At 54.0% G+C, this 12,415-nt stretch overlaps 1 protein-coding gene across 2 annotated transcripts in view; it reads left to right on the top strand.

The window, feature by feature from the left end:
* The first annotated feature begins 6,667 nt into the window (after nucleotides 1–6,667).
* The window catches only part of SCUBE3 (signal peptide, CUB domain and EGF like domain containing 3), a 31,605-nt gene continuing 25,857 nt past the window's right edge, over nucleotides 6,668–12,415 (top strand). For both annotated transcript variants that reach the window (XM_077190489.1, XM_077190488.1), the window contains exon 1: nucleotides 6,668–7,072. In XM_077190489.1, the coding sequence (XP_077046604.1) occupies nucleotides 6,988–7,072 (85 nt within the window). In that variant the 5' untranslated portion in view covers nucleotides 6,668–6,987. The remainder of the gene's footprint in view (nucleotides 7,073–12,415) is intronic.

The following is a 12,415-nucleotide window of genomic DNA, read 5'->3' as shown; positions in this document are numbered from 1 at the left end:
TCCCCCTGCCCGTGCAAACACCAGATTAACAATTTATTTGACATGTTGCGGCTGGTTAGTTCTTCACCCGCTCCCCTGATCAGAGGGAATAAGTGTTGCAGTGTGCAATAATGTTCATTTCAGGTGAGGGTAAATATAGAAAGGAAAACCTGCTGAGAGCAAGCCATTTATTCCTGCCTTTGGAAGCCTCTGCTCATAAACAGTCAGTCATGCCCATTTGGAAAATCCCAGTGTGGTTTTCTTGGCCATCCTAGAAGAACATTTACTTTCCTGTAGGTTAAGAAGTCCGTTTTAAATAAAAAAAATAATGTCATCTCACTTCCAGCTGCCCTCGGGCGTTTAGGGCTTGTTGACACACTAAGGCCGCTCTGTTCTCATGCAAAAGTGGTCTGATGCAGGAATTAGGAAGGAGATCCTGCAGGGCTTCCCCAGCTGGTTGGGCTGTCAGCCCCTTGTTCTTTGGGCTCTCCTTGTTCCCTTTGGGATTTTATCAGATGTTTTAGCCATGTGTAGGGTTAGAACCCCCCAGCTTTTGGGAGTGTGGATTCAGGGAGGTGCTGGGGGTGCCCTGAGAGCCCCATGCATGGGGAGGCTCGGGCAGAGGGATGAGCTCATGCTGGACCAGAAAACCTCTGAGGGTTTTTGGGAGAGCGTGCCAAAGGCAACAAGACAGCGAGGGCTGCAGGAGCATCCCTGAAACAAGCCAGCAGCCATGGCCAGCCCATGGTGACCTGCTGCAGCACAGGGAGGGCAGCCCAAAGCAGTGCTGCAGGAGGAGGCTGAGGAAGGTGGGGAGCCCCTGGCACAGCCCAGCTCTGCCTCTCTCCTCCATCCCAAAAGTGGCACCGGTGAGCCGAGCGGGAGAGCAAAGGGGCCGGTTTGAGTTGGACGCCTGCCCCCGTCGGCTCCGCAGCTGGCACCAGCCAGCTCCCTCCTCTGGAGTGTTCTGCACTCAATAAGGGTCTCTCCGTGTTTTCTGACAGGCTCTGGATTTGGCTCGGCTTTTGCCTTGGTTTCCAAAGGCAAGAGGCAGTTAAGTCTCTTGGAAGAATGAATTAATTAGCAAATGCCTTTGGTCAGGTCAGTGCCCTGAGCAGTGTGCCCGTGCCTCCGCACCAGGTATAGGCTCAGAGAGGCTGCTCTCACCCTCCCATGTTTCCAGAGCTCTACATGCATCATCTAACAAAAAAGAAAGGGGAAAAAGCCTCCCCCGGAACGCAGTATTGACTTTAATGGTGGCATTTGTGTAAGCAACAAAATATTGACGCAGTTGGCTGGGGTCTGGCCGGGGCTTCTGGAAATAAACTGCTGCCTTGTTAAATTGTAGATGGAAATGCAAGTGGGAAAATGACTGACATCTTACACAAGGCGGGCAAATAAAACTGCTGCTTTACTACGGCGTGAAAAAACTCAGGAATTAATAGGTCTCCTTCTGCTCCAGGGTGTTGGATTTATCCCCAAGTAAGATCCATAAACTATTTTAAGGAGAGAAGTGCTACTTTTAAACATGTGTGTCTGGGTCCTGGAGTTCCCGTGGTGTCACAGTTAACCCCTGCCTTGTCAGGGCTGTGGGCAGCAGAGCAGCCCCCCCAGCCCACCACAGCCCTGTTCTTTGAGTCACCATTCTTGCCAATGCACAGACACATCAGCAGCACCTGATAAATGATGAGGTTGCTTTCAAAGGATGTTTTCCTATGATGTGTTCCCACAGCTTTTGTCAGAAACGTGTTCAGGCCTCGACCTGGACTCTGAGCTTGATTTTACTAGTGTGGGACATAAAATGTATTTTAAAAACCCCACCTGCTCCAAAGCTGTGTCTGACTCAAAGCAGATGCACTGAGCATTGCTGAGTCCATCTGGGGTGTGACCCAGCACACCCCCAAAGACTCCTTTTGACTTCAGTAGCTGAAGACCTTTTATCATCTTCTATGGGAAATGTGATTAACAGAGCTGTAGAGAGTGATACATCACTTTCCTTTCTACCCAAAGCCCCTTCCTTCTCCACCCACATCCTGAAGATCTCCCAGCTGACGTACATGTGCTCGTGGAAAAGTAGGATGAGATAAAAGCTGTGTTCCAGCGGCACAGGGTCCGACTCACCGGCAGTGTAATTATACACGCTCCAGTCCGATCTCCCAGTAATTATTCTGGAATAAAAGCCTGCCTATTTCTGTAAGACCTTATGTCACTTGGAAAGCTGTTATAAATTCAGCTGGAAAAAGGGACCCTTATTCTGGGATAAGTGTGGTTAGTGGTTAACTGGGAACGGGGCTATTCCTGGCGTTGCCATCGACCTTCCTGGTGACGCTGGGCTAAGTCACTTCACCTCAGCGTGTGTCACCTTCTCCTGCTGCAAACCGGGAATTACAAACAAGGCCTTTCGCAGGCAGCGTTTTGGGAAGCCCCATGACGCTGGAAAAAAGGTGTCACAGGGTGCCAGGCAGTCATTTAGTGGGACCTGGTGCTTTTTTACCCACCTTGGAGGCATCTGGATCAAACTGTAGGCTGGGGAAATGAGGACGAGTGCTGGGGACCGGCTGAGCCGCGTGAGCCTGGGCTGTTGGCGTGTTACTGGGAATACTGTGTTTTCCTCTCGGTTTTTAAAAATAGTCTATTCTGTTCCAAGTTGTAGACCACAGCCCTCGCTGGGGCATTGAAATGTCTGGGCTGCTGTTTTCTCGAGCCAGCACCTTCCAGTGTTCAGGGTGGGGATGTGGTACCAGCATCCATCCCCCCCAGCTGCTGGATCCAGCAGAGATGAGGGGGTCCTGCTCTGGACTGGCAGCATTCTGGTTCTCATGGACAAGAGGGAAAGGGAAATCTGGTTCACTCTTCTGCCTGCAGCATCCCTGCTGGTTCAATAGCTGCTTCTGCAAGCCCTAAGGGCCTCGGGGACTTTTGCTTCTCAGCAGCTTTTTGTGCAGCCTCAGAAACTGCTTTTGGCTCAGCATCACACAAGCACACGCAGCTGAAGATGCAGCTCGTTCCTAGCACATGGCATTAAATCCATGCTAGAGGTGGGGAGAATCCTTTTGGAGGCTTTTATCACTTGCACAGGCAGTGCAGGCTGGCTCACAGCCAGAACCCCTCTGCTTGCCAAAGCGGGTGCTGCCCACGGAGCAGCAGGACCAAGGTGCTGATGCCAAGAGGTGCAGGCAGAGCTGCCCTGGCGCGTTCCCACGGCCTCCGTCCCTGCGTGGGGCTCACTGCCGCTGGAATTGGGCTGGAGCCAAGGAGGCAGAGGGGAAAGAGCCTTTTACAGTCCATTAGTGCTCCCCAGAGCCGTTCAGCCCCTCTCGTCGTAAAAGTGGTGGAAGCCACAGAACCATTACGGCTGGTCTGCAGAAGATGCTGGTCTGCAGAAGATGCCAGCCCACCTCCCGGCTCCATGTCCCTTCCCAGGGGCTTTGCCAAAGCCGCTGGCCCTCAGGGCAGCTGGGCTGCTGGAATTCCCTCTGGGAACAAGCTGGCAAAGGGCTGGTTCCCTGTCCATCCCGAGCTCCCCCCAGGCAAAATGTACATGGGAGGGTTCCAAGTGCAAATGTGTGTGTGCTAATGGGAACTGAATTGCCTCTTGCCCCGCAGCCTTGCAGCTTGAGGAAAACAAGGCAGGGGCTAGGAATGACCTCATATCGCCTCCCAGGGAATGTTTTGCCAGATGAAGGGGGGAGAGGCAGCATCAAGACAGCACAATGTATGTATCTCTCTCCCTGTGTAAACATCTCTGTAGCTGCAGAAACCTCTTAAAACCCCGAATGAGAGGAGAACAGCTGCTTTGATCTGTGGATGTGGTTGTTGTTTTCTGAGTGCAGATCCGTTCTTTTTTTAATTTTGCTTCAAATTAAAAAAATGCCTGTTGTGATCTTTTGCTTTTATTTCTTGGCGAGGGACCGGAGAGCGGTGCAGTAAATTTTCATGACTCCCCATGTAACCGTTTCAGCATGGCTGACAATTCCTCGCCGGCTCTTCAGCGCCGCAGCACAATGGGCCGAATCTTCTGGCCCTACATGAAGCCAAAGCAAATGGATTTTGCCCAGAAGTGCACGACGGGGAGTGGAGGCAGCGGGGAGGAGAGTCCTGCCACCTCCTTCCCCACCACACACACACACACACACAGACGGGGCTGGGGCTGGCAGGGCTGTCCCAATGCCTGTGAAGGGTTTTGGAGTCAGCTCCCGGGCACGGATCCATGCCAGCCCTGTGGGCCAGAGCGCTGGGCTGTCCTGCAGGTGATGTCAGCGTGACTCGTGGCGCTCCCTCCAGACCGCCTGGGTGATGTCAGGAATCCCCATCTGCCCGGCTTTCCCCCTGGGGCACAGCCCTGTGCTTGGAGGGGCACCAAGGCATGCGCAGCCCTGGCACCACCACTGCCCCTTTGGCCGCTCGACTGGGCAGCGCCAATTGCTGGACCCAGCACTGCTTTGGGAAGATTACACAGCTTTTTTGGGAATTCCTGGACATCAGCAGTTCACTCCAACCCCACTGCTTTGCTGTGGTGCTTCATAACCCCGTTAGAGGAGTGAGACATGAGGGTCAGCCCCTTGGCTCCTGTGGCATGGCCCCCTCCCAGCAAGACACTGGTTTAACTGGGAGTGCTTGGCCAGAGACCTGTCCCCACTGAGGCAGTCTGGGCACGAGTGAGGAGTTTGTTCATTTCCCCCGTGCTGTCACATGGCTGCTCGGTGTTTTGGCGTTTTAATTACACACGGCCCTGTGTATTTAAGGCTGGTTTATGGGTGTTTATACTAATGCGTAAACCTGCAATTTAGAAGCTCAGTTATAAATCAACATTGCTGAAGGTCTTGTCCCTCGTGCCGTGAGATCGGTCTCCAGATTTAGAAGATAGGTTAGAGAGAAAAAAAAGGAGGACTGTTCAGTTTTCCTCTGGTTGTGATGATAAAGGATCACAGGACGGGGTGCGAGGTGTGGAGGCCGGGCACCGAGATCTGCCACCGTAACCCAGAGTTTCCATTTTAACTCTGCTCTTAGGAGTCTCTGCCATAAGAGACTTGTGTTTCTGCAGCAAATTCCAGCCCAGAAAGAAAAGCAGTGGCACAGCTGCTGATGTGATACTCACAGGAGGGTGGTGGCAGCCCCACTGGTGATGGCTTCAGATCAGGATGTGGCTGCAATGACCAGAGCCCCGTCCCACTCAACATCTTGGGAGGAGCTCTTGTAGCCAGGAGCTCCTGGCACAGACTGGAGCTGGCTTCCTCCAGCAGCAGTGCCCAGTGGGATGGCACATGCCCACTGGTGGGGCACCGTCTCTCCCAACACAGCCTAAGGACAACACCTCCACATTCATATTTTTATGTACAATATATTTTTACAGCTTTGAGAATCATCCGTGCACCTCTGCCCCTTACCAGCTGCCGTGGAGCCTGGCTGAGCCAGGGATGGGTTTGGGTTACTGGTGTGCTCCTACAAACCCCCTCCCCAAAGGGAAGGTCCCTGTGCTATGAGGGCAGCCCAGGGAGGGGGTGTCTGTGTAGGGAACGACCCAGGGACTCCTCAGCATCCTCCTGTCCAGCTGCAGTCCCTCCTCTCTGCTGTGGGTGCTTTGGCTTAGCTGGACATTTCCCACTGCCTTCAGCCCCCTTTGTCATATCTTTAGGGGTTATTAGGACAAAAGGGGGTTGGAGAGGGTGTAGGGGCAGGGCTGGGAGGGAGCCCATGGGCACAGTGACCACTGGGGCTGTTGGACCCCCTGTCCCTGGACAGGTGGAATCACTGCACACCTTCCTCCCCATCCCACTCCTGGCTCCAGCCTTCATCTCCCACTGCAGTTTCCTGGCTGGCAATGCCTCTCCTGGCTCGGGGAGCAGGAACACCCTGGAACAGAGATGGTGCCAGCAGCTCCCAGCACCAGGACGGTCACGGGGTGGGGCAGGGGTCCCCCTTCTCCCTGGGGTGCCCCCAGCTCCAGGGGCCCGGGCTGTGAGAAGGTCCCGCAAACAAACAAAAAAACCCTGAATATTTCAGAAAGGTCTTTTTCTTCCCCCTCCACCCTTATTTCCAGTCCTCCTCCCACCTCCCAGGGCAGCCAGCAGAGCTGCTCTCGGGCCCTGTTTTCCCCTGCCCAGCACCCCGAGACTCTCCAACAGCCACCAAGCCCAGCCGGGTCGCGCCATCCGCAAACTCTCGGGTTTTTTAATTATATCTATTTTTTTTTTCCCCCTTGTCCTTTTCTTTCCCACCCCTCGCCTTTTCCCATGCCAGACGCCTCCCCCTGGCCCCCCTCCCCTTGCCACCACCCCAAGCCCTCGGCTGGCCGAGGGGCTGCGAGGTGCGGGGTGGGTCTGGGGGTTGCGAGGGGCTTTGCATTGATGCATTGATCGCCCATGGTCTCCGCCTGACCTCCCTGCTCCCAGGGAAGCAGTCTCCATGGCTACTGGCCCTTCTCCTTCAGCGCAGACTGTAAATTCCTGCAGGCAAAGCCCAGCCTTGGGGGTGCGAGGGGGGGAGCCGTGAAGGAGTAACCAAAGCCAAATAGAAAGAAAGAAAGAAAGGCTGGGAGAGAGAAAAAGGGCGTTGCTTGGATGGGGCTCTCCTTTCCACTCCCCTTTCCCAGGTCCCCAGCACCAGGGCAAGGCGCCTGCTTCCCCCCTCCAGCACTGCTGCTCCTGCTCCTGCTGCTGCTGCTCTTGCAAAACTGGAATTGGCTGGGATTATTTAAGGAAAAAAAAAAAGGAGGAGAAGGGATCAGAGCAGCCGCCAGAGAGAGGGCGATAGAGTCCACTTTCCTCCAACTGCCCTGGGTCTCCCTCCCTCGCTCTCTCCTCTTCAGCAACACCAAGAGCCCCAAACTGAACCCAGAGCAGCTTTTTCCATCAGTTCAGTTCCCTTCCCTCCCTCTGTCTCACACACGGCAAGGAGAGAGCCCCTTCCTCCCTTTGATTTTCCTTCGCATGCTCAGCCCCTTGTTTCCTTTAAAGCACTAGAAATCCCCCTTCTTGCCCCCGCTCCTCCCTGCAGACTGGGATTGCAATGGGAGCTTTGCAGATTGCTGGATTTTCCATCCTTTTCTTTCTCCTCCACTCTGGAAACACGCTGGCAAATAAAGCCAGTCAAGGTAAGAGAAAATCTTCCCTGCTCGAAGGTTTGCTGTTTGATGTGTGGATTGGGCAGCCGGATCTCCTCGTTAGAGCCGGGGTTTAAGTGCAGGCTGGAGAAGGCAGCAGCAGTAACAACAAACAGTGGAGGGGATTTTAAATGTCGCTTGCAGATATTCTCGCCCACTGCCTTGGAACTGGGGTTGGGTTTGTGAACTCTTTAATGAGTTGCGTGTCTTAGACTTTAGTTCTTTGGGTTTGGACTCTTTATCTCAAGCCAGGGGGTGCAGGGGCAGAAAATGAGGGTGGGCAAACAGGTCTGCATCCATCACAGGCAAAATGTGGCTGTTTGGAGAGGCTTGGGGGGCTCTGCTGGTTCTGTGTCTGTGAGATGGGGCAGCAGGGTGGGCAAGGAGGCTGCTCTGGGCTGGGCTGGAGGGCAGGGATGGCAGAGCCGGGAGGCTGCATCTGTGCTCGGGGACTTCGCATCGGGCACGGGGGGAAGCTCAGATGTTGGGCAGCAGGAAAGTTCAGGTAGCTGAGCACAGCTAAGCCTGAAAATTAAGGGAGCTCTTTCCCTATCTCATGGAAAGAGAGGTATGTCCCATCCTTATCAACTTCGGGCTTTTCTGTTCCACAGCTCCCGTGCTGAGGCAGAGCCTCCCTTTCCCAGACGTACACACGGAGCTTTATGTATGGTCTATCTATACCTTCCCTTTTCTATAGCACCTCTATATTTAGCTCAGATTTTTTCTATAGACGCGCGCGGGAGTGCGCGCGCCCACACGAGCACACACAGCCCTATACATGGTCCTGTTGGCTGCTTGCTCAAAGGGGGTTTTCTCCTTCATTCACCACTATCTGGACAATCTGTCGGGTTTTTTGTTGTTTTTTTTTTCTCTTTTTCTTTCCACGGCATGTAAGGTTTCTGTGGCTGTGGCAGCTGCAGCGTTTGTGCGGACGGTGAGATTAAACAGCGTGTGAATGAAATCTGGGAGCGCAGGCTATAATGAAAGATCTCTTGTAGGAGGATTCCAGCCACGCGCATGGTCGCCCCAGCCCTGTCACCGACAAAGTTAGAAGGAATTTCAAGGCTATTGTCTTATCTGGCTCAAAGTGTTTCTAAAACAATAGGCGACTTCTCCGGAGGGCAGCCTGGGCAAGCAGGAGAGATTTTTCCAGGGCAAAGGTTTGGTGAGAAGGCGTCCAGCTTCACATAAAGCTTTATGATTTAGGCACAGAAAGGAATGCTTAGGTTTTTATCCCCCCTCAAATTATCTTGAGTGTATGCATTGCTTTCATTTCTTATCATAATATTTATTTATTAAGGCCTTTTGGTTTCCAGTTCCATTTAAGCCTGAGCCAGAATTGCATTAAAATAGCAAAGTGAAATTCCATCGTGCAGAGACTTGACAGATCCCTTCAGGGAAGGAGAGGGGTGGAGTGGGGGTGGAGAGAGGTGAGCCCGGTGCTGTGCCGGGGTTCATCGCCCGCCGAGCGCCGGGGACAGCGCTGGCTCCTCCCGGTGTCCAGGGGGCTGTGCTGGGGAATTGACCCCCGAGGCTGCAGCTGGGGGGTTCTGTGGGCTGGGCAGGGGGAGGTGTCTGCAGAGAGGCAGAGGTTGGTGTGTGTGGGGCTGCCAGGACTCTGGGCAGGGTGGGCCTGGCGCTGGTGGTCCTTTTTGGATGAGGCTGAGCTCATGGGCATCGTTAGGGTATCACTGATGGCAGGCACAACACGTGCCTTTCCTCAGGACCTGCTGTCTCCTGGGTTTTCTGACTGTCACTGAGCTCTTTGAACCCGCTCTGTGTGTGGATATATTAGCAGGATATTTCTCAAAAGCATCAGGTGTGTGTGGCAGGTGACACCCCAAGGATGGAGCCCACATCACCCCAAAACCTTTGCCCTTTTGAGGGACAGCCACCCTTGCCAGGTGACTGTCACAGGCTGGGGAGGGCTCCTCTCCCATCTGTCTTTTCTTGATGGGATAACATTGTGTCATGGGTTGGGCTTGCTGGCTCATTTCTTGTACTGAATTACCCCACAAAGTTTAGTCTGTGGGGAAGGAAGGATTTAGAGAGCTGGCTGCTGGGCCTGGAGGGTGTCTGCCAGTGGACCTGGCTGGCTCTGGAGTCAGCTTAGGGCTAGGGAAGCTTTCAAGAGGAGAACTGGCAATATAAATCTAAGTAACCATAGGGAGGCTCCTGACACGCATTCACATCTGTGGTCCCAGGTCAAGCTGCCCACGTGTTGCTGTGCCCACCACTCCTCTGGGTTTTGGATTGATAATGGCACTGCCAGTCCCAGCCTCTCGTCTGTCAGTCCATCTCACAGCCTGACAGACAGAAGAGTTTGTCCTGAGCTCCTGCTCTCAGTGGAGCAGCGCCCTTGCCTGCTGTCTGCCAGCATCAGTCCCTCCCTGCCTGCTGGCAGGACAGACGGACATGCTCCCAGGGAGCTCTGTGCCCTCCTCAGGCAGTGCCAGCCCCTCTGGCAGCACCCTCATCGCTGGGAGCACATCCCAGGATTTACCACTTCTCCCTGCAGCCAATTGCACATCCCCTCAGCTGATGCTGCTCTGTGGGGCCAGGAGGGAGAGGCAGCCTCTCCCGGGAGATCCCAGCACCCCATGTGCGCTCCCACGAGCCCAGTTCAGGGTCCTGGGTGGGATGGAAGCCTCAGCCCGGCCCACTGGGCACTGGATGGTTGATGTTTGGCTCCAGCCCTGCTGGCTGGTGCTGTGTGGCTGCCCACGTGAGGGGCTGCTGTGCTGCGATGCACCTGCAAAGCCCACACCGCCAGGGATTATTTTTCTGTATTTTTTTGAAGGAGTCTAAAATTTTCCAATTGCAGCGTGGAGATGCTGTTTGGTTCCCCTCCCATTGCAGCCAAACCTCCTCCCCCTTGGCCTCTGCCTTCCTACCTCTCCAGCATTCACAGTGTGCGACTGTTGTGCCTGTCCCCTCCACCCCGCTGAAATATGAAATGTAAAACTGTAAACATTTCACATACACAGTTCAAAGGAGATCTTTGACTGAGGACGTCTAACATGCCTGTACCGAGATTAAAAAAGGGGAGGGGGTGGGTAGGAAGGAGGCAAGAAGAGTTTTTCTGTAACTGCCAACGGGAGTATAAATATTCAGACACCTTGAGTCTTCCAGGGCCGATGTATTGCTCTCTCCAAACTGCTCAGGAGTTTTGGGGGTTCTTGTCTTCTATTTTTATATAGATTTTTTTCCTTCGCAGACAGCAACACCAGAGTACTCAGTTTAGGAAAATAGTATGCGTGATTGACCTTAGCCTTCACTTTCAAAATTCTGTGTCCCCTGAGAGGCTTTAGGAGAAGCCTGGGATGGCAAATAAAGTTTGCTCTGTCTGGCAGCACTGGAGGATGCCTGGCTGTGTTTTGGAGAGGCTGTGGCCCCGCTGGAGATCTTGAGATTGTTGCTCCCGGAGTAAAAAACAAACACATTTCTTAAGGCAAGGCCGGGTCAGTCCAATAAGCCAAAGGAACAGCAACAGCAATGACAATTCCATGGGGAGATGAGCAGGCTGCTGGTGTGGAGCATCAAACCCTCGGTGGGGTTTGATGGAACTGGGTTGAAGAGACCAGGGTTGGCACAAGGAGCTGGGATGGAGGTGGAGGGAGCATTTCCTACCCAGGGAAAGGCAGTGGATCCATCAGGATGACCTGGGCTGCTGCAGAGGATGGACAGCTCAGGACTCTGCCCTCATGGGAGTGGGAAGCATAAGTGAGGGGGATAAAAAAGCTCTTTTCTGGGTCATTATCAGCTTTGGAGGAAGCAAAACCCATGGTGAGGGTTATAGGGCAGGGTGTGGGCACTGGACAGCAGGGTCCCAGGCTGGGAATGGCCCCAGGTCCTCTCTCTGACTTGTGGTTCCTCCTCCTTCTATACCATCATTGCACAGGGCCACACACTGGGGCTGCACCTCCTGTGTCCCACCTGCTTTTGGGAAAGCTGGGTGGATGTGCCGGGCACGGGGCTGGTTTGGGGGTCTCCACTGCATGGTGAGATGCAAACATCCCCTCTGAGCCATCCTGAGCACAGGGACCTGCCCAGTGCCACTGGCACCCCCGTCCTGGCAGCAGGACAGCACCCAGCGCCTGAGTCAGGATCTCTGAGTGCAGATGACATTTCCTTAGCCAGTTCACAGGAAGCTGCCCTGCAGAGCATCCTCCTCCCCTCTCCTGGCCCAAACCCCCTCCCAGGGGCTGCCACTGCCCATGGCCGTGCCCTGAGCCGGTTCTGCTGTGCTGCAGCACCAGTCACCCCTGCAAGCTCCCTGGACGAACAAATGATTAATAAACTGCACCACAGTGTCTGAGGTGGTTATTAATGCCCTGGTAAAAGGAGCTACTGAAGTTATAAAGCTTTAATTTGGCATTAAGGCCGAGTGGAAACTCCGCATGTCTGCCAACAGCTACACACACATCCCCATACAGACAGGCTGTTAATATATATGCCTATATAAAAACAAAGAATAAAATTAATTTGTAGAAAAAGCTGAAGCACTTGCAGGAGAGGGGAAAAAGGATGGTGGGTTTGTTTGTTTAGGATTTTTCAGGCCAGTTTTTGCTGTCCTGTCTCACCCCCCTCCTCAAATTTATTAGGACTTTTGGCCTAGGGCTAAAACCATCTTTTATTATTATTTTTTTTTAAACAAAATAAGGAAGTGAGGAAAGAGCCTCCATCCAGGCTCTAGAGATATATGAGCTGTTGCTTTATCCCCCTGCTTGCTGTAGGGCACAGAGGGCCCTGCCACCGCCTCCCCCTGGGTCAGAGCCCTTCGGGGGTCCCGGGGAGGTGGCGGTCCCCCCGCTTTTGGCACGCTCGAAATGGCAGTGGCGTTGAAACCGTCTGCCTCCGCTGCCTTTGAAATGGAGAATAAAGCTGCAGCTGGAGCGGAACGGGGCCCAACAGCCAGCGCTGGAAAATCCCACCCACAACGGAATAAAAAACACGGCCCGAGGCGCGGGGCGAGCGCCGCAACCTCCTGCCCTTCCCGCAGCCCCCGGGCCGGCCGTGCCAGGGATGCTGCTGCCCTCTGATGAGCCCTGCTCGGCCCCAGAGAGATGGGGCTGCGGGCCCCAGCCAGGCTCAGCATCTTCATCCCAACCAAATTCCCGGCCGGGTGCAGAATTCCCCGTGCCGGGGGTTTGGGGCATGATGTGCCCATCTGCACCGCCCGGTTTGGGCTCATTCAGGCAGTTTAGGGTGAAAAACAGTGGGTGAAAAACATTCTTCCTTGTGGAAGGAAGAATGGAGGGGGTGTACAGGAGGGGTACAGGTCTGGCAAACCCTCCAAAAAACCCACCTGGATTTGGGACCTCGAATGGAGCA

The sequence above is a fragment of the Agelaius phoeniceus genome, chromosome 25 (assembly GCF_051311805.1).
Source record: "Agelaius phoeniceus isolate bAgePho1 chromosome 25, bAgePho1.hap1, whole genome shotgun sequence".
Classification (NCBI taxonomy): domain Eukaryota; kingdom Metazoa; phylum Chordata; class Aves; order Passeriformes; family Icteridae; genus Agelaius; species Agelaius phoeniceus.
Note: the sequence above shows the minus strand (reverse complement) of the source record. Positions and strands in the feature narration are given on the sequence as shown.